This window comes from Miscanthus floridulus, chromosome 15, assembly GCF_019320115.1.
Source record: "Miscanthus floridulus cultivar M001 chromosome 15, ASM1932011v1, whole genome shotgun sequence".
NCBI classification, from domain to species: domain Eukaryota; kingdom Viridiplantae; phylum Streptophyta; class Magnoliopsida; order Poales; family Poaceae; genus Miscanthus; species Miscanthus floridulus.
Genome location: NC_089594.1, coordinates 78,649,957 through 78,671,920, shown reverse-complemented (window position 1 = coordinate 78,671,920; position 21,964 = coordinate 78,649,957). Strand labels below are relative to the sequence as shown.

At 43.4% G+C, this 21,964-nt stretch overlaps 1 protein-coding gene and 1 long non-coding RNA gene across 3 annotated transcripts; one reads left to right on the top strand and one right to left on the bottom strand.

The window, feature by feature from the left end:
- Positions 1-1,096: 1,096 nt before the first annotated feature.
- On the bottom strand, positions 1,097-2,104 carry LOC136507743 (putative disease resistance RPP13-like protein 1). Its single transcript, XM_066502368.1, has one exon. It carries the CDS (start codon positions 2,102-2,104, stop codon positions 1,097-1,099), a length of 1,008 nt encoding a protein of 335 aa, XP_066358465.1.
- A 17,029-nt stretch (positions 2,105-19,133) lies between these two features.
- Positions 19,134-20,722, top strand: LOC136508901 (uncharacterized). 2 transcript variants are annotated; one of them, XR_010772141.1, is made up of 2 exons: positions 19,134-19,773; positions 20,360-20,722. It is a non-coding gene; the product is annotated as an uncharacterized lncRNA (long non-coding RNA). The 2 variants fall into 2 exon arrangements; XR_010772140.1 differs by having other exon boundaries at positions 19,134-20,243.
- The last annotated feature ends 1,242 nt before the right edge of the window (positions 20,723-21,964 follow it).

Genomic DNA, 21,964 nt, shown 5'->3' with positions numbered 1-21,964 from the left:
ACTTGTCGGTTTCCTTCAGTGGGTTCGAGAAGTGTTCACCTCCTTTCGACCTTCCCCCACAAGCACAAGCCACCTCCTTCCAACAAGCATAAACGCTGAAGATCGCAACCTGATGTAGTCGCCCATGGTGACGTGGGGTGCGTTTGGTTCTGACAGCAGCCTTGCCTTGCCTATCTTGCACGGACTCCAAAAAACTTGCCATGCTAGGGTCTGCTTGGTTCCTCTGCCGAGAACTGTTATGCTTTGCTCAGCGAGGATAGCAAGTGATGGTGCTTGTTTGGCGCCAGCCTAGCCGGGTTTGCTGTCTCTGCCGGGACATTTTTGTGTGTCAACACCAGGACCTCAGGTCCATTACTTGAACAAATATACATAGGCCCATTACTGAAAAAAATATATATGCGGTGAAGAAATATATATTCCTTGTGGATCTCATCACCAACCAACTTGCCACCATGCATACTATATACATAGCGTTAGAACGAGCGACAAGGCAAAAAGAAACACGGACGAACAGTGTTGCTCCGTCATAAAGCAAAGGACCTTTATATATTGGTGCAGTGCAGGCGCAAGGCAGAGGACAACCCCATAATAATCCAGGACGTCAGGTCCATTACTTGAACAAATATACATGCCCAAGATTACAAGAGCACCAGCAGGCTTTCCAGCACCTTCACTTCTGGTTCCCATGATTTGGCAGTATGCCGTGCGTAGGCCTCAGTAGACAGTATGGGTATGACCACTCCCGTTGGCAGTAAGCTGAGTATTGTGTGGTGCAGACGTGCTTCTAACGATCGGGTCTCACTGCCACTGGCCACTGCAAGCTAGCACCATGGGGCTCTTCCCTGCATACATTAGTTACATGATCAATGCATAAAGATACATGAAAATAGAGTACATACTAAGCGGTACTATGTAACAGCAGATGTGGGTGCAGTGGCACACTGCCTTTGTGAGCCAAAACCAAAAGTAATACTAGTTACCTGAATATCTAGTGATTTATTTTTGATATGGCCGTGCAGCAATTAATCTTCATCTTCAGCGAATGTAGTCGATTATGCGCGACTTGATATGGCTGATCTTGTCGTACTCAGATGAGCTACCTGTTGACAAGGACTCGTACAGCTTCTTGCTGCAAGTCAACTTGAGAATTGAGATACCTTGGGGTCACTGCTGTCTGATATTCCAGAATTGTCTCCATGGTGGCGTCCTTCATCTCCATGCTGTCGAGTGACCGGACTCCTTTTAGCACCTCCACGTTTGGGCAGTGTACGATCTTGATTTCCTGCAACTTAGAGAGATCGCTGATCCTTTTCTGCTCGGGGCAGTTGAATACTTCAAGTTCCACAAGTGAAGGGAAGTTCTCTATATATGTCAGGTTGCTCAGCTCGTGCAGCTCCAGTTCTCTTAGATAATGCCTCTTGCTACTGGCGAGTCCGGGTGGAAGACATCTCAGCTTGCAGTTACGAATCATGACAAGTTCGAGAGCTGGCATGGCCACGGCATCTGCAGACTCATCCTCGCCCTGCACCTCCCAGTCCCATTCCTCCCATTCACACAAGCCAGCTAGCAAAAGAGTTTTCATATTAGGAAAAGCCATTACTGATCTTGCAGTAACAATACTTCCACCCACTGCCAGGGAGGAGGGTGACTGGAACTCAGGACCAACACTCTTGATGGTAGGTGCGTCGTCAATGACCAGGGCCTCCAAAATAGGGAGTTGGGTGCAGTAGTGAAGTTTGTCTATCCTTAAATGCCTCAGGCTGTTAAAGACCCATGTAGCTGGAAATATCATCCAATTTGGTAGCCGGCTACCAAAGTATCCTTCAATGTTTAGATGTCGTATACTGGATGGAGGGCTGAGCTTCTCAGTTACCTCCTCCACAGCTCGTTGCTGCTGCGGCTTGTTGATTTCTTCCCTCAATCCCATGGATCCGCTGCTACTCCAATTTAGTTCCAAATAATCAAGGTGCTCCTTTCTGCTAATCATGGACATTCCAGCCGACGAGCCAACAGGCACATTTTCTAGACCATGTAAAATAAGCTTCCTAAGCTGGAACATAGGCCCTATCTCTTCCAAGCTGCACCAGCACCCATCCCCATCCATGTCCAAATGTAATTTGAACCCGTAAAGTGTTAGAACATTGTCATTGGAACCATACAAGCTAAGAGTTCTTAGATGCAAAAGCCGTGTAATGCAGCTAGGAAAATGGTTAGCTGTGGACATCTATCAACCACAATGTGCTGCTTATTGTGGAGGGTAGCCTATGAATGTCTGCAGGTAGCCTAGATATATTTGTATATTCTATGTGGAGGTATCTCAGGTGCCTTAGCTGACACAGAGAGCCAACCAATCTGTCACAGTCAGTACCGCTTATAAGAAGTACAAACTCCCTAATGAGTCACTAGGCTTAAGATTAATTTTGTGATTTATAATTAATGTTGTTACTGATTTTTGCTTTTGTAGAATATCCCATTCTTGTGCTGATGATTTGGTTGATCCTATAGACAATCGACGTACATGGTTGTGGCTGCTACCACCTTCATTTTGCTCATCCTGGACCACCAACGATTCTTCTTCAGACATAAACTCAGGAAAAGATCATCATATGAACTGCTTCGGTCAGGTGGATGGATAAATCCCTCACTGATCCACATCGGAACAACTTCATTGTGCCAAATCCATGTTCCTTTTGGGAAAAGTGAGCAGTAGAGGAAGCACCGCTTCAGCCGGGGAGACAAATCCTCATAGCTCAAGTAGATCGTGCTGTCCAGTTCCTTACGCAATCCAACTACTGACCATGCATGATCATTCAAAACAGCCTCCCAATCACCTTCGCTTCCGGACCTCGTAATTAGGAGTCGTCCCATCACTTTGATAGCAAGTCGTAAACCTCCACACTTAGTGATAATTTTCATCCTGACATCTTTCAGGTGATCAGTTCCATCATGTACCTGCCATGGTTTCAAGACTACTTGTTGGCAAACAAATATCCATGCAACCATTTCCAGTATTAAAACATTGAATTTACAATATTTATTTGTAAAACAATGATAAGTCTAGAATACTAGTTGTAAAACAAATATTTATTAAAAGATCTTTAGCTGATTAAAATATATATTCCTTTGTATCCTCCCCACCGGAATAATCTAGAATGCTAGTTGACTGACCGAAAATGACGACCCACTACCGGAAACCGGCGATTTGCCGAGTGCCAGAGGCTTTGCCGAGTGTATTTTATCGGGCACTCGGCAAAGACCGTGTTTGCCGAGTGCCAAATAAAATACACTCGGCAAACAAAAACACACGGCAAAATACGTCTTTGCCGAGTGTTTTCTGGCACTCGGCAAAGATGTATTTTGCCGAGTGCCTTTGTTTTGGCACTCGGCAAAGAGGCTTTTTGCCGTGTGCATTTTTTTTTGGCCCTCGGCAAATCAGTTTTTCGAAGCAATTTTTGAGGCCCTAAATGAATTCAAATGAAAAACTTTTCAACTACAAAGTTGTATAACTTCTCAAGATCTACAAAGTTTATTTTGGTCATTTCTTCATTTGACAAAGCGACAATAACGTTGTTCATAAAATCTACATCTCTCATATTAGTTTAATGAAAGTAGAAGACAGATATATAAGATTTGTGAACAATGTTACTACCATTATGTCGGATGAACAAATGACCAAAATAAACTTTGTAGATCTTGATAAGTTATGAAATTTTGTAGTTGGCAACATTTTGATTTGAAATCATCTTGTCATGCAAAAACGACGTTTGAATTTGAAAATTTTAAAATTTGAATTTTTCAAACGACCTCGGATGGAAAAACTTCCTAAATGAAAATTGTAGATCTCCAAAAGCTATGAAACTATGTAGTTGACAACTTTTTGATTTGAAATCATCTTATCATGCAAAACTACGTTTGAATCTCTCAAATTTAAAATTCAAATTTTTCAAACGACCTTGGATGGAAAAACTTACTAAATGAAAATTGTAGATCTCAAAAAGTTATGAAACTTTGTAGTTGACCACTTTTTAATTTGAATTGATTGAGGGCCTCAAACAAGCAATTTACTCTAAGTTTGCCGAGTGCCTTTTTTCGGCACTCGGCAAAGCCGTATTTTGCCGAGTGCCTATGTTTTGGCACTCGGCAAAGAGGCATTTTGCCGTGTGCCTATGTTTTGGCCCTCGGCAAATAGGCATTTTGCCATGTGCATTTTTTTTGGCCCTCGGCAAATCAGTTTTTCGAATCAATTTTTGAGGCCCTAAATGAATTCAAATGAAAAACTTTTCAACTACAAAGTTGTATAACTTCTCAAGATCTACAAAGTTTATTTTGGTCATTTCTTCATTTGACAAAGCGACAATAACGTTGTTCATAAAATATATATCTCTCATATTAGTTTCATGAAAGTAGAAGAGAGATATATATGATTTGTGAACAATGTTACTATCATTATGTCGGATGAACAAATGACCAAAATAAACTTTGTAGATCTTGAGAAGTTATGAAATTTTGTAGTTGGCAACATTTTGATTTGAAATCATTTTGTCATGCAAAAACGACGTTTGAATTTGAAAATTTGAAAATTTGAATTTTTCAAAAGACCTCGGATGGAAAAACTTCCTAAATAAAAATTGTAGATCTCCAAAAGTTATGAAACATTGTAGTTGGCAACTTTTTTATTTGAAAACATCTTGTCATGCAAAACTGCGTTTGAATTTCAAAATTTTAAAATTCAAATTTTATAAACGACCTCGGATGGAAAAACAACCAAAATAAACCCTGTAGATCTCGAAAAGTTATGAAACATTGTAGTTGGCAACTTTTTGATTTGAAAACATCTTGTCATGCAAAACTGCGTTTGAATTTTTAAATTTTAAAATTCAAATTTTGTAAATGACCTCGAATGGAAAAACTTCCTAAATTAAAAGTGTAGATCTCGAAAAGTTATGAAACTTTGTAGTTCACAACTTTTTTATTTGAATTCGTTTAGGGCCTCAAACAAACAATTTACACTCGGTTTAGTATAATATATTGGGAACTAAAACGAAATCCAGACACAAGTGACAGTGTGGTGTAGTGGTAGAGGAGGTTTGTGCGCAGCGGGAGGTCTCGGGTTCGAATCCCGTCGGCCGCGTAGCCGTGAAATTTACGTGAAAAAAGCCGGAGATGGATGGGCACTGACCGGTGGGGGCCTCCACCAATTAAAAAAAATTCCATTTTTTTTGGTAAAAATTCCCATTTTTTCGGGTTTTTTTTCGGTTCCAACTTTGCCGAGTGTCGGGCACTCGGCAAAGGCTTTGCCGAGTGCCCGACAAAAGACACTCGGCAAAGACGTCTTTGCCGACTCATTTTTTACCGAGTGGTCTTTGCCGAGTGCAGCACTCGGCAAAGCCTTTGCCGAGTGCAAATTGGGCTTTGCCGAGTGCCCCTGGCACTCGGCAAATTCTCTGAGTCCGGTAGTGAGAGGGGGGGGGGTGAATGGGAGACATAAAATTTCTTTTCAAATATTTGGCCACTGTCCTAAAATTACCGCCAAACACGTAAAGCAAACACCGTGATGTCCACGACCCAAATAAGTGGGTGGATGTTCCCTAGGAACACAGCGGGGCACCACAAACGCAAGAACCTTCGCCACCCAACGCCGCGGGTGGATGTTCCCTAGGAACACAGCGTGGCCAAGAACAACCGCGTCATCCCCATGCCGTCGTCGTCGCCTTCGCCACCCAACGCCGCGGCCGCCGCCAGCGGCAGCCATCAGTGAGCGCGCGACTGATGAGCAGAGCTGTTCAGATGGACAGGAGGTTTTGATGGATTAACGACTTTCTTCATACTCCCTCCCTGTGCATTCTTCAGTGTTCTGCTAGTGTAGTAGCTCTTGTGATGTAGTAAAACTTTTTTTTTTCTTTTTTTTTGTTTGGTCTATGGTCTTGTGACCACGCCAAATTTGAATCAGTGATTGGATTTATATAACATCAAACCGTAAGTACTACAATCCTACATGCCAATTTGCGACCTTGTGAGGTGTCCATTTTTTTTGGTACAAATGTTTGAAGCCAATTTGATGTAGTGCTTCAGTGGAGCTTGTTCGGTATATCTTTTTCCTTGGTGTTTGATTGTACTTCTAGAAACGTATGGAAGGATGTATACAGCTGTTCGTGCACATGATATGAGGATGACTAGCGGATTATGATGTCTGAAAGCCCACACTGACTTGTCTGAAAGTGCAACTTTACACTTTCTGATAATCAATTTGTCAGACGTACATGTCCTAATACATTTCCCTTGCAATTCGTATCAACTTTGCTGATTCAGTCATTGCTTACAATTCCGGTAGCTTCGCATATCTGAAGCCAAAAACCTTTTAGACTTGAGTTTGTTCAGAGTGCAAATTTTTTCCAAGCCTTCTTTTCAAGTCCCTTTGGGCACACCTTTGTTCAGACTGCCTCTAGAACAAAGAGGGCGAACATGTGTCAAGAAATAAGCAATGCCATCTTTTCAGACCATTGTTCATCACTTTATGTGATGGTAGCAGGCATTTTTTCAGGCTTGCCTTTCCACTGAAGTCCAAAGCATAGAGCCTTTTTTTATTAATTTCTGCAGTGAAAGCAGTCAGAAAAGTTCTTGCCGGGAAAAAAGCTTCAGGAAAAAGGCTCCATATTCCCAATGCTGTCGATGATGCCTTCATGTGCAGTGCAGTTGCACCTCCACGCTTGTGTCCTTTATCCACTTTAGAATTTACCTTAGTATTATTCCCTTCCAACTCTTTAAGTTTCGCCAGTGCAGAGAGCTCAAAAAAATAAATGAATAAACCTCAATAAACAAATAAGCTCTCTTTGAGTTTTGTGACCAGAGTGCACGCGCCAGAAGCCTGCCATCTTTGTTTGTTCCCATGTATTCTTCTCTGATTACATTGCTGTGCACAGTCAAAGTTTATTTGGAGGATTCAGAGAAAAGATTCCTTGACCAATATCAGACACATGCAGTATTCTTTAACCTCACCCAATAGGGTGGTACAAGCTATTTCCATGGAAATATGATTGCATAGTGGACTAATCAACTAGCAGTGCACATTACAAGGTAACATCAGTGCCCGTCTTCCTGATGGTAGTGGTTGGGGCTATATTCACAATGATCCACAAGTCAGAAACTGTCAAGTCCTGCTTGGAATTTTCTGAAGCGCATGCATAAATGGACAGATGCAGGCTGCAGCTGTCATTTTGGCGGTTATTAACCACCTTTTGCCGTCACTTCAGAATGCTTATCTGGAATTAGGCACTTGTAACAACCTTTTCCATTTTTATAAGCTGAGTAATGACTTCACTCTATCAGTCACGCTTATACATGGCCATCGGGCCATGCCGGCCCGGCCCGGCGGCACGTCGGGCCGTGCCGGCCCGGAACGGTGTTGTGCCTCAACGGGCCGCCGTGCCTGTCGGGCCGTGCCTGCACTGTGCTCGTGCCTGCCCTTCGGCCCAAGGCACGGCCCGTGGACCGTTTGGCCGTGCCGTGCCGCCCGTTGGGCACGGCCATTTTCACCGTGCCGGGCCGGCCTACGGCCCGACAGGCAAAAAAACACCAAGTGCTGAAACACTTCATTTTCAAATTTCAACAAACAAAAGATCACATTTTCATTCACATTCACACACAGTTATCAACATTCACATTCATACACAGTTATGAACTGATCTGATCGACATTCAACATTCACATAATCACATTCACATTCACACAACTGTTAACCGATCAAGTTACCATTTTCATTCACAGTCAGTGACAGACTGACAGTTCACATCACAGATCACAGCACAAAGATAAAAGGAGACTAGATTATATGAAAATGATGATCAAAAGGAGTTGTTTTGTGCAATGCCACCTCATTAAAAATATTTCTAGGTAAAACTCACCCTTGTGAGAAACCCTAAAAAGGAAAAAAGAGTGCAGCCAGCTCAAAGTCTTAGTCTTAATGTGTTATTACAAAAGCCAACAGTTGTGGCAAAGTTCACAGAATGACTGTGGCAAAGTTCACAGAAACAGAATGACAAAATCAGAGTCCACACTCAGTCACTCACATAGCTTCACAGCACAGCACAGCACAGCAGACCAGCAGTCCAGCACAGCACCAACCACTAGCAAAAGACCAAAACTCCAAAAGTACCTGCAAAAATAGAAGAATCCAATCAGTCCAAAAGTATTGAGTTGATTGAGTCATAGTATTTAGTTGAGATAGACAGTCAGTACCTCTTAGGCTCTCCTCTCTCCAGTTCTTCTTCACTTGTTGTATCCAGCACAGCAAAAGAAGTCCAAAAGTACCTGCAAAATTGTACATAATTCATGTTATTGTTTTGCCATTAATGTAAACAGGCTGGTACTTATAGTTATAGATTTGAGTTGAGTACCTGAGAGCGAGAGGAGAGGTTCTTCACTTCTTCTATCCAGCACCAGCAGCACCGCCGCTGCCGCTGCCGCTGGCTTCGCCTTCACCATCAAGGAAGAGGTTCTTGAATGCCTCCTCTAGGTCCACATCCTCAGGTGCATGCTGTTCTCTTCTTACTGCTTGCTCCTAGTCCTTCATGCAGGTGAGCATCTCCACATGCTCCGGCAACAAGCGCCGCCGTCGGTCTTCGAGTATCCTAGCTATACAGCTGAAACAAGACTCGGAAGAGACACTAGATACAGGAACAGACATGATATCTCGAGCCATAATAGATAGGATTGGATAGGTTAGCTTGTGGTCACGCCACCAGAGCAGTATGTCAAAGGATTCCTCATAACATGTGACAGGGTCACTGTCCAAGTAAGCTGAGAGCTCACTAGTGACACCAGAACCAGATGGAGTAGATGAAGATGAGGGGGAACAGCCAGAGCCAGGGGAAGCACCAGGACCTCCAAAGATCCTTCCCCATGCCTCCTTTCTCTTATCACAATGAGCTGAAGGCTGTGAAACCCTTTGAGTCCTAGCTGCCCCACCAAATTTCTGCTCATACTTGTAAAACAATCTGTACAATTCAGCTTTGACATCACCATAGTATAAACTATAACTGGATCCAGTATGTTGAGCAAGCAATTCAAGCACATTAAAGAATCCTTTGATCTTAGCTCTAGGATCAAGAATTAATGCATATGAATAGAGCAGTGGAATTTTCTCCCAATATTTAAGAAATTTAAGCTTCATAGGATAAGCAATCATTCTAAAATTCTGATCTGTTTCAGCTTTATGCAGATGCTCAGCAATGTCAAGGATATGATGCAAAACAAGTGGAGCTGTGGGATAGTAAACACCAGACAGAACAACAGTAGAATCATAAAAGAGTTCCAGGAACACCATTATCTGCTCAGCAACATACCAATGCTGTGCAGTCAACAATTCTGAACCATAATTAGAGTTAAGCCACACAGAAAATACTTCTTTGTATGGTAGCAAATGCTTAAGCATTAAATAGGTGGAATTCCATCTAACATCCATATCCAATCCAAACTTTCTAGGCCTTATACCCTGAGCAATACAGTAATTTTTGAATAATGCAATTCTTTGATTAGAGGAATTCAAAAAGTTTATTGCAGTTCTGAAATCTTCAGTAAAAGGTTTCAACCTCTTCAAGCCAGATTTGACAATGAGATTAATGATATGACAGGCACAACGCTGATGCACAAGCAAATACTTGACCTTGTGAGGATCATCATGTGTAGGTGCAAGATAAGAACCCAAGTAACCAAACAAGACAGGTTGCAAGATATCATAAGCCTTAGAATTAGCTGAAGCATTGTCTAAAGTGACAGCAAAGATCTTGTCAATCAACCCAAACTCCTCAACCACAACAGATATCTTCTCAGCAATGTTTTCACCAGAATGTGACACCTCAATTAGCCTAAAACCTATAACCTTTTTCTGCAACTCCCAATCAGCACTAACATAATGAGCAACAATAGAAATATAGTCCTCCTTAGCATTACCAGATCAAATGTCAGATGTCAATGACACAGATGAGCAAGGAGGAAACAAAGAATTCATAAGCATAGAACGTTGCTCAGCAAACAATTTACCCATATCTCTAGTAGTGGCCTGTCTGGAAACCTTCTCAAATCTAGGGTTACGAGCACGCTTAATGTAATCCTCCCAGGCCTGTGTCTCACCTATGCCTAATGGAAGGTCTAGCCTAGCAATCAACCGGCACAACTCAATACGAGCAATAGCAGGGTCATACACCCAGTTATGCAAACCATCAGCATTCAGAGCAATCCTAGACTGGACCCTCTTATCGTTATCATGTTTAGCCTTGCAAGATTTCTGGTGCCTTTTCAAATGACCAGTGCCAGCAGCAGATCTAGCAGTATACCTCTTGCCACACATTTTACAGATAGCAGCTACTCGTATGTTATTTTCCTTAATCTCAGTGAAATCCTCCCAAACAGCAGATATGAGCTTACCACCACCACCAGTCGATGAGGTACCATGAGTGTCAGTGGAGGCTGCCACCCCACCGTCGTTGTCGCCGGCATCGAGATCAATCAGATGGGTGCCATCACCATCACCGAGATCGATGCCGAACAGCCCGGCTGCATCCTCACGGATGTCGTCGTCGTTCTCCACTTCTAGAACCTCCCAATCCGAGGCCGAGGGAGGGGGGGAGGGGGACGGCCGGCTGGCCTAGCCCTGGCCCCTGGCTCCAGCTCTAGCACCGCCCCTCGACGGTGTACAGGGGCGCTTTGACACTGGTGGGCTTGCCATGGCGCCTCCAGAGGAGGACAACACGGCGTCAGGCACCAACCTGCGAAGAAGATGAAGAAGAAGATTACAAATTTAGAACTTACAAGAACAGAGACAAGAGAGTGACAGTGAGTGAAAGAGAGACAGATCTAGGGTTAGGGTTTCGACTCACCTATGCCACCGGAGCCCAGTGCCGGAGAAGAGGCCAGGGGCAGGGAGCCAGCCAAGAGCCCAAGACTGAACCAGAGGAGAGATACACCGGTTAGAACGACGGCAAGCGACAGCGGAACGACTGACAGGCACAAGCCACTCACATGGTAGTATGGTACACCGGAGGAGGAGAGGAGGGAAAGGAGGGAGGGAGGCGAGGTGCAGGACCGGCGCCGAGGTCACCGGAGCAGGGCCGACGAGCACCAGGCGAACGGCGGTGACAGATCGAGGACGAGGCGTCGAGGCACTAGACGCGAGGCGAGAGCGGAGAGCGGTCAGCGACTCAGCGGCGAGGCGATTTGGAATGTGAAGCTAGGGTTAGGGTTAGGGGCGTATGGTACACCGGAGGAGGAGAGGAGGGAAAGGAGGGAGGAGAAGGAGAAGAGGGAAAGGAGGGAGGGAGGCGAGGTGTAGGACCGGCGGCGAGGTCACCGGAGCAGGGCCGGCGAGCACCAGGCGAACGGCGGCGACAGATCGAGGATGAGGCGTCGAGGCACCAGACGCGAGGCGAGAGCGGAGAGCGGTCAACGACTCAGCGGCGAGGCGTTTGGAATGTGAAGCTAGGGTTAGGGTTAGGGGCAGCGGCGCCTGCATTTTATATCAAGAGGGGGACTGGGGGAGCCGGGGGAGGGGGCTTGTTGGGCTAGGCCAGCCAATGGGCCGTGGGGGCAGCGGGCCGCCACCGGGCCGCCTCTTTGGACCGGGCCGTGCCCGTGCCGTGCCACGGGCCAGGGTGGCGGCCCAAGCCCGTCCTGGTCGCTCGGGCCGGGCCGGCCTGGGCCCGGTGGCCACCGTACTGTGCCGTTCTCGGGCCAGGCCATGGGCCGGGCCGCAAGCCCGCGGGCTGCATGGCCATCTATAGTCACGTTGAGCCAGTAGTATTTCAGTCCAGTGAGCGAAGACTAGGAACACACCAGAACTAACACCGTGTCAATGACACAATGATGCATACTACTACTACATGCTACTCCTTCCGTTGACTTTTTTGGTTCATCCATTTTACTATGTATGTAGACATATTATTTATCTAGATGCATAGTAAATTTGATGTACCAAAAAAGTCAAAGCGACTTATAATTTGGAACAGAGGGAGTAGTTTTTTAGAGAAGACGAGTGATGAGGAAGGCAACAAGAACCTGGTGGCGCTGCAAGAAACGTCAACTGCGTCCTCAGCTGTTCCATTCCTCTACAGTAACTGAATATTAGCAACACTTTAGCTCTTCGTTACCTACGCAGCTTAGGCTGCTGTAGGTAGTGCTTCTCGCGCATGTAAACCAAGCTGTATTGCTACTCCGTTCTTATTATCAATGAAATGCCGGGTAACCGGATCTTTCAAAAAAAACCTGAATATTAGCAACAAAGCAGCAAGTCAATCATTGTTCGTAATATTAGCAGCACGCAGTTTGGTGCCAATTAGTGTGTTGATAGATAGATACCTTGGATTGGATGTGTAGTGTGCTCTGCATTCTGCAACATGTAGTAGATAGATACCAATCGAGGGTGCGTGAAATGGACTGATTGCCCTTTCTGTAGGCTTTAAGCGAACGTAAGATTCGTCTGGTAGCCTAGCAGGGGAAGGGGATGGCAAATGCCAAATAGCAATGCTATGCTACTCCAGGAGCTGCCAAATCCAAAGCAGGTGAACATGACGACGTGTCTACATCCAAGCCAAAGCTGCTTCTCTTCTCACCCGACACAGATTGCGATCTGCAAATCATGCATGCATGCAAGTGATCATGTGAAGCCGGCCGGCCCCTTGTTTATTCTGAAACTAGCAGGCAGCAAAAATCCGCAGCAGGTTAAATTAAACTATACTAAAGGTCTTTGTACTATCCACAAATCTGAGCCTTTTTTTTTTCTTATAATAGCAGTGTGCAGAGAAGCAGAGTTGTTCTTGGAGCAAGTGGAATGAGTTGTGCTTATGTGCCTCCTGCCACTGTCTTTCTTATCCACCATGGGAAATTGATGTGTCTTAACTTTCAGGAAAAGGAGTCGTCAGGGATTTGTAGGTGATGTACGTTAACAGATACCTACAACTGCACCATCCATCCAAGAATCCACGCATTCGGCATTCTGAAAACCAGTTTTGTGCAGAAAGCACTAGAGCGATCATTCAGAAGCCTCACACTGTATGTCATCACTGAATGACCTGACCTGACCTGAGAGACATGGCTTTTGAGATACTACTAATCTCTGAATTATATATATCTCCAACTCCAAGCCACATCTCATCAGTCATGGCTTAATGAAGTGTGTGATTTGAAATGGGTGTCCTGTCAAATTAATTAAACATGTGCGTCCTACTCTGCTATCCTACTAACAATAGTCCTTCATAAATATAAGCTGGATGATGATATATAGTTTACTGTTCCCTAACTCTAGAATAGGGGCGCCTCACCTCATTAGTGAAGACTGAAGACCGATGAATGAAGCAAGGATCAATTCATTTCGTTTCATGGGCATCTGATTTTGGCAAGCGGAAAATGTGTGTGTGACAGCTGAACCATATCTCTGAAGAAAGCCGATTCAAGCCTTGCAGACACACTACATGTCACGTGTTGTGCGGAAAGTCAAATCTTTTATCTGCGAACACAGGGTTGATAGATATGTGCCCTTGTGGTTCGGATTTGTGATGAGTAATTGTCAACATGACTCGCGTCTTGGGTTTAGTTTGTGAACTAACCATAGTGTGAGTACGGGTGTGCAACATGTCTCTTAGCTTGTGGTGCGCAGGTGTGGAGCTTGGAGGCGATGGTCGATGGCAAGGTGAAGGTCAAGTAGGGACGTGCCGTGCTGATGGGCTGGGAGCGATGAAGGACGGACGTGAGGCTTGGACCGAGGGACCAGGAGGTCGGGTGACCAGCCGTGGTGGCTGACATCTGGGGACATCGACAAGCGCAAGTGTACATGGAGGAGTGATCGTGTTGACCGAGTCAAGACGGCGGACGTGTAGGTTGAGCGAGGCTCTGGAAGACTTGGCGCCCGGGCGGTCGAGGATGGAGGTGACACGCGTCGAGTGGCGGGGGACGCGTATGGAGTACGCTACTCGCAGCAGCGGTTTGGTGGATTGAGCCTCAAAACCACCGGCTGACGGTTTTCGCGGGTTTGGCCTCAAAACCCGGGCAGAGGTTCCGAGGAGGAATGAACGTCACGTGGCGGCATCGAGGAGTTCGCGTCGAGGCAAAACTATCTCATGAAGGGCGTTGTGGCCGTCCGATGAAGACTATCTCGGGTTAGACCATAACGCCCCTGGGTTAAGTGGTTCGACTCAAAAATATCTTCAGCAAAACTATGTAACACCCTAAAATTTGAATTTTTGGAAATAGAGCTAAAATGAATTAATTGAGAATTTATGTGCTCAAAAAAACATAGGAAAATAAAAATTTTCATTAATTTAAAATCTATCATAAGGTAGAAACGTGTTTGTTGCATTCATGCCGGTCGCACCTCGTGTTTCTATCTGCAAAATGTGTGTTTTTTATATGTTTAGAAGACGAATATCTGTCTCTAGGAATTTTCTAGCTTCTTTCTAGAATTTAATTCCTACTTCATTGACCCTAATCTTTATGTTCGAAGTTCCCAACAATCTTTTTATGAGCTCTAAATACTTTATTTGGGTTCATCATGTTCCAAAGTGTCTCTGAGAATTTTCTCAAATTTTCGGAGGTCTCGGAGTATTTTTCCTGGCTTAAATATTAATTATGGACTTTTCTAGAATTATTTTATCCACGGAATTAATTAATTCCAAAAATAATAAATCTCTCATTTATCCCAACGCTCAAAGCCCATGTACAATAATCCTAGTAAATCTCAAAGGCCCATGTATTTATTTACTAATGGGCTTTAATGTTTATTTAGGCCCATTAGTGCAGGCGGATGGTGCAACGTCAATTAGTACCATATCGCTAGTTGACGGGGATGGGGAGTTTTTCTCCTTATATATATCTACCAACCCCTTAGATAAAGCACACCAAAACTACCATATGGGGAGCCCCTAGTTTGGGAAATCCCTCGTGTAGTAAATTATATTTTTCCCTCCTTCCCTCGCCGCCGCGCTACCCGTTCGTAGTTGTTCGTTGGTAAGCATCCCCACGTTTTCCTTCCTCTTTGTTAATTACACCATGCCCGTTGATTGCTGCATGCTGCTTTTCCATGTGTGATATACGTCTACATGGCAACCATGATCTATACCGCATAATGCACAAGCAATCACGCCACCATCTCTGCCTTGCTGCCGGCCATGCATGCATGTTCCTCACGTCCAGGCCATTCTTTGGTTCATCTCAATCTCTTGTGGCATATAGCACTGATCCCACCTCCGCCGTTGCAGCTCCTGTGCCAAGCCGAAGTAGCAGAGCCGCCGGCCGTGCATTGCCTAGCACCATGGGGACGGCCCAGCCGGGCGAGTGCGGGCTCTTCCTCCGGTCGGCCAGCATGCCAAGCTCCTGGCCATGGCCCTTTTCCTTCCATGCGAGCTCCCTATGCAGCAGCAGCCATGACCATGGAGGCCACGATCTGCACGTGATAATGTAGAAGACGAGGTAATTACGAAACTGCCATTAGTTCGTAATTCTTCCATCATTTATTCGTTTTAATTCCGTTTTGCTTCATTCAAATTTCATTAGGTTCATGTCAATGTGATCTACATGTTAGTGCTAACGTTTTTCGTGTTACCGGCTTATGTAGTTATAAATAAAAATTAAATTAGTTAATATGCTTATAACTAGTTTTATAATTAAAATTAATATAGGTTTTTACTTCGGTGTTTTGTATACTAATATTAATAATTGCTAACCTAGATATACTTTTAAATTAAAATTTTATTTAGTTTAAACACGTTGCCTGCGGGCTAAACTCGTTTAGATGCTCTCACATGTTTATTTTCTTTTGAAAAGACAAGGTTTAACCTTATTATAGTAAGGAATGTGATAGTTTTTATAAGTTATGATATGATTAGCTTGGACTCGGGTTTTTAAATTAAATTATGGTTTGTCTAATCTAAACTAATAACTTTTCCATGGCTTTGTCAACTAAAATAAATCAAGCTTATAGTCTTCTCTTTTCTTTTATAATATAAAACTCTATAGTCGTTTCTTTATAACCATGGTTCTGATTAGCGTGCTTTTCGCGTCTGTGTGTTCGTAGCGAGACGTAGATTCATTTTACAAACTTTTCATCTTGATTTTATGTTTGATGTACTGTTCTAATTTAGATCTATTGTTTACTTCGTGTATGATTGTATGGATGCTTGTGTGGTGCTTTATGATTACGTCCAGTCGGTGAGATATACGTGGTGATCAAGAAGAACGTTGAAGATTTAAGCTTACCGAAGGATCGGTGTTTTAAGGCAAGTATAGCATGGGATCTTACTTGTTGTCCTATACACCTTTAATTATTTAATTCATACTGCATGTGTCTACCTTGACTGTCACTAAGGATTTCCTAGTAATTTGTACTTATACCTTGACTCCTTTGGGATATGCATTGGGTAGCTTTGCTAGTGCTCAACTACAACCATGATCTTGTAACTTGACTAATGGTATATGCAATAAACACTAAAAGATGTTTTTAGCAACATAGAACAAGAGGGCTAGAGCATTAGGCTGTGTTTATGGTGCTCTAGATTCCTCTCCCTAAGGACTTATCTGTAAGTGATCATCCGAGACTTACAGTACAGCTGTGAGGGCTACATGGCTCTGGCTTTAGCTCAGTACGATGACATTTTTCTAGCTTGTTAGTGGTTACCTTTATGGTGCAAGAGAGGTGTGTTCCGGGTTGGATATAGTGTAGCCTCTGTCCATCAGTGTATAGGCTGCGCATCATTATGCCTGTCGGAAGGGGAGCTCTACATTCGCAGGCCACAGAAACCTAGCGGCCCTAACTTGTTAGACGAACCTTTGAAAGGCTTCATAGTGAACCCTGCCGACCTTCCTTGGTAGTGGGTCAAGAGGCTGATCACCTCGGGCGAAAGGGTAAATCACGACTCACAGTGAAAGTGTACAACCTCTACAGAGTGTAAAACTAATATATCTGTCGTGCTCACGGTCACAAGCGGCCTTGGAACATTTACGGAATAGATGATGAACACTAATAATACGGATGATGAAGATGCTCACTAACGATTAATGTTTATGCTATTCATTGTTCATGTTTACCTGATCATGTGGTTACATGGGCTTGTGGATAAACTTGTTGCTACTCAATTGCTAAAATAATGACTCATTAAAAGCTAATCGTAGTTAAACCAGTGTCAACCTTTTGAGCCTCATGAACCCCATGTTATATTTGTTGAGTACGACATGTACTTACGCTTGCTTTATTTTACATATATTTGGATAAAAATCCTGGATAGGTACCAGATTGCTAGAGTTTGGAAGAATTAGGCTTATGATCAACCAGTCAGTTGTCCCTGTGGATTTGGAGTCTTCGTCTGAAGATCGGAGTTGTCTTTACGCTATCTATACTCTGAGGTTATATTCTTTATACTAATACGCTATGTATTTAAGCATTGTCTTTTGATATTACCCTTATTTGTAGCTATATGTGAGATTTGACTTCCTAGGCTCACATATGGTGTGTATCTGGTTTTGTTCTTAAAACCGGGTGCTACAAAGTGGTATCAGAGCAATGCTGACTGCAGGATGCAAGCCTAGTTAGAAATTGACCGTCTTAAGATTTTGAAATTGCTATAAAATCCTTGCTCTATGAACCTTGATATTTTCTTCTCTACTATATCTCTACCCTGCTATTCATCTCTACCTTGGTGCTTATTTTAATGTCTTTGTTCTCATCTTCACTCCTTGATTTGATATGCTTTTAGAACTATTCCTCACCACCTTCTTATGTAATCTGAAGATGTCTTAGGATTGTTACCCCTAGCATAATGAGGACGATAGTATTGCAAGTTGAGTCAATGATTGAATTATGCATCTTTAATGCTCGTTGAATTGTTATTATGCTTATGATTGTTTTGAATCTTTGTAATGATTGCAATGATCTTGTTGGGTATTCCCACAATTTCATTTAGTTTATAAGCCTAAGGCATAAGGATTAATGCAATAAATAGATGGGTTTCGCTTATCTCCTGTTTTCTATATTATGTCTTTTGGGAGTAATCTGTCTTTATCGGCTTATAACTCTGTTCTTGGATGACCTAAAATCATGAGAAAATTCTGAACAACAGTAGACTTCAATATCTTTCTCTGAGTGCAAGAATCAACCTCATATCTATTTTGGTTATGGAGATACGAAAATCACAAGGCGATGCATCTGTGTTGTTTGGAATCTGGAACAGTTTCTGTTGTGCACGGTTTTCGACCAAGAAAACTGAGGAATTTGGAAAAATGTTTTATATGGAAGTTGTGGAGAATTTTATAATCTTTCCAACGATATAAGCTACAACTTCATTGGATTAACGGAATGAGAGTTACACTTGTTTTCCTGCGCTGCTGATTTTCTCCTCGCGAGGAATTCCATATTTTCTTGTTCTTGCCCATATACGAGAGTATCATTGGGATGACAGAACGTCTTGATATTAGTTAACTCATCTAGAAGGAGATTCAAGCTATACTTTGGTGTCCCCTAGTTTATCTTTTCTTATGGGGTAGCCAAGTTGAAAAATTTGTAAGGTGAAGTATCCTACGTTCTAGTTTGCGTAGCGGAAGCGTGGTGGTAGCCAAAGATGTGAGAGAAACTCAGAGTCTCAATGAGGTTTGGTCAAAGGTTCAATCAAGGTTTATCCAAGATCATCAAGATTTTGGTAGAGCTATCGGAGAAGTTTTCAAGTTAGTTTGGATCAAGAGGCATCAGGTAAGTATTTGAAGGAATTCAAGAAAAGGTTGAAGTAAAATCTATGTATTAGCTTTGCCAGATCCGAACGAGAGCTTCATATCTACAATGATGCACCTTGTCAAGGTGTGGAATGTGTCTTTATACGAGAAGAAAAGTAGTGACTGGTTCATTAAGTCAACTAAGGAAGCGTGAGTTGAACTAACCGACATGTTATTTGGAGTCTTCGCCTGAAGATCGGAGTTGTCTTTACACTGTCTATACTCTTAGGTTATATTCTTTATACTAATATGCTATGTATTTAAGCATTGTCTTTTGATATTACCCTTATTTGTAGCTATATGTGAGATTTGACTTCCTGGGCTCACATATGGTGCGTATCTGATTTTGTTCTTAAAACCGGGTGCTACAAACTAGGATTGTGTAATAGCCCTGTTAAATAAGATAAGGGTGCCCCAATCACCCTTACCTCTCTCATTTCATTTTCTTCTTGCCCTAGGTTTCCCCTCCTTTAGTGTTCTTGTGAGAGGTCCACGGATTATTCACTCATCTGTGTAATTCGAGTTTGGAACATGAGATTTGCTGGGAACTGAGGCCCTTACCTCTCCCTCCCCTTTCTTGCTTCATCTTTTTGGATTGAGATGTTTTGGGGAGTTTTTGGTTGATCCATGACGAGCTAGGACATGTGCTGAACTAATCCCTCCAGTGATTCAAATCAATTTGGCACGAGCTCGTAGATCGATCCGGTTTTGGCTTTTGAGGAGAAAAACTCGTTCTTGTCTACAATCTGAATTTTTCCCGGAGTTTGGATTAACCCCAGGCGACGATTTCTTGGGGATAGATTTGTAGCAAGTCGAATTTCTCCTGTGCAAATTCTGGGGATGAATCATGGAGGTTTGGGTAGGATTGGGTTGAATTTCTTGGTGTCGCCTTTCTTGTTCGTTCTTTACTGTTCTTCGTCAGGTTCTTGCTGTGGTTCCGTGATGTCACCTGTGAGCTGCCAGTGCTAGCATCCTGGTCGTGTGCATCTCCTGGCCAAGTTGCTCTGGCAGCAGCGTGCATCAACCCTCCAGGCGAGCACCTGTTTTCCTCCGGCCCTTCTATTAGTTTCCCGCTCATTCTTTTGCTCGCCCCTGTCTGTTCCTTGCGCACGAGTGCTCTGTTGGATGCGTCCGGTGTTGGACTGCAGACAGTCCGGGAGTGGAACTGCAGATAGTCCGGGCCTAGACCGCAGACTGTCCGCCCCTGTCCAGTGTGTGCTGATTTTTCGCGTTCCATCGTGTGCTTGTTTCCATTGGTTCTCGATTGTTCCAAAATACTGGTCATCACCAGAGGTACCCAGCCCCCTGTTGGCTCATGAGCAAGTCGATTTTGCGTGCGTTTGGTTTTGGGGTTTGATTTTGGGACAGCGGCCAAATATTTCGAAAAAAAAATTGAGGCTCCCATTCAGCCCCCTCTGGTCACCGTTTCTGGTCCTTCATTATCTGAACTCATGCCATGTGAGCAGGATTTAGGTGGTACTTATGCGGACATGCCTAGCTATGTACTAACTCACCTCACCAGTTATTGATAATATCTGAATTCACAATTCAGTAGTCCAGGTCTATTACTGTTGATTGCAGAGGTTACTATTTGAAGGTTGGTACAATAATGTTGCAGATGTGTTGACTCCTTTCTCTGCCTGCATTGGAAATTGGAATGGATCTGGTCTGTGGCTCAACTCTGAGCTTTGAAGCCATGGAAGCAAGAAAGCCCAACGCTGAAGTTTGAAGCCATGGAAGGAAGCTAAGAAAGCAAGCACTGTATGTGGACCCAACTGTGGATCAGTTAAGATCAGAGCTGGTATGAGTATGTTCCTTGCAATGCCAAAAAGTGCAGGATATAGGCATATAGCAGCTGCATTTTGTCTTGGGAATGCAGAAAATTTGCCCTTAAGAGCATATACCCCCTTTGGATGCAAATTCAATTATACCTTTATCTTAAGAATCTATGCAGAGCAAGCAGACATTTTACCGTGATCTACTACTTTCATGTGCTGGTACTATTGGCAAGGCTGAAACATGGCTTATATATGCCACACTCTCTGAATTATATCTCCAAGCCATATCTGATCAGTCATCACTTTTAATTATAATGACGTGTGTGTTGTGATATGGTCATTTTAATTTAAGCATGTGCGTCTTGATATATACTATGGTATCCTACTAACGGTCCTTCAAGCCAAGGCTTGACGACAATATACTCCTACCTCTGTTCCAAAATGGATTCAATTCTCAAATAGCATTAGACAAAAAATTTGACTAAATTTGTATAAAAATATATTACTGCTTATCGTACTACTAAGTAAGCATTCATGAGATTTTTCATTGAATATATCTTCATAATATACCTGCTTGGAGTGTTAAACACTGATACTATTTTACATAAACTCAGTCAGATTAAGATTAGTTTGACTCTGACCAAATCTAGATTTACATCTTTCTAGGGCAGAGGTAGTACAGGTACATCCATAACACATACTGTTTCCTGCATTAATTTTGATTAGGTGGTGGCTCATCAGGCAACGTTGACGAATGAAAGTGTCATACCGTCATGATGTCTATGACTCTATGCATCTGACGTCGGCAAGAAAAAAAAGTATCTCAGATGACAGTCGATTTTTTTTTTATCTGATGGCCTGCCAGGTGTGCAAAGATTCAGGTTCAGGTGCTACTGAACTACTGATAGACAGACAGGCCTAATATGATTCAGGCAAAGGAGTCAGCAATCTCAAGAAAGTAACATAGTAATCCAGTACTACTGAGTTTTAGAGGTTACTATTTGAAGGCTGTGACGAGCATGTTGCCGACTTGCCATGATGGAACGATGACTCTCCTTGCTCTCCTTTGGAATCTGTGGCTCAACTCTGATTCTCTGTGAAGCCAAGGAAGCAGCCACTGTGGATCTCTGTCAAGAGCTGGTAAGACTAGAGCAAGTTACTTGCGATATCAAAAAGTGCAGTAGATAGCTGCGTCATTTTTTCTTGAGAATCTACTTTAATCTGGCCCGTTGGAGTCGAGCTTGTCAGATTCCACCTCCAGCTGCTACTGCTTTAGCTGTTGCAAGTAATCTATCCGCCTCCATTTCACTTTTGTCTGTGTTTTTTTTTGTGCGAACCAGGTGTGCCAAAAAAGGCATGCCAAATCCAGCGGTCATAGGAGGCAACAGCTTGGAGCATGATAGTGCGTACCTTATAGTCACAACGGGTAAATTGTCCCTTCTATG

Coding starts and splice junctions, on each gene's coding strand:
- LOC136507743 (XM_066502368.1), bottom strand. CDS start 2,104: ATGGATGGGGATGGGTGCTGGTGCAGCTTGGAAGAGATAGGGCCTATG.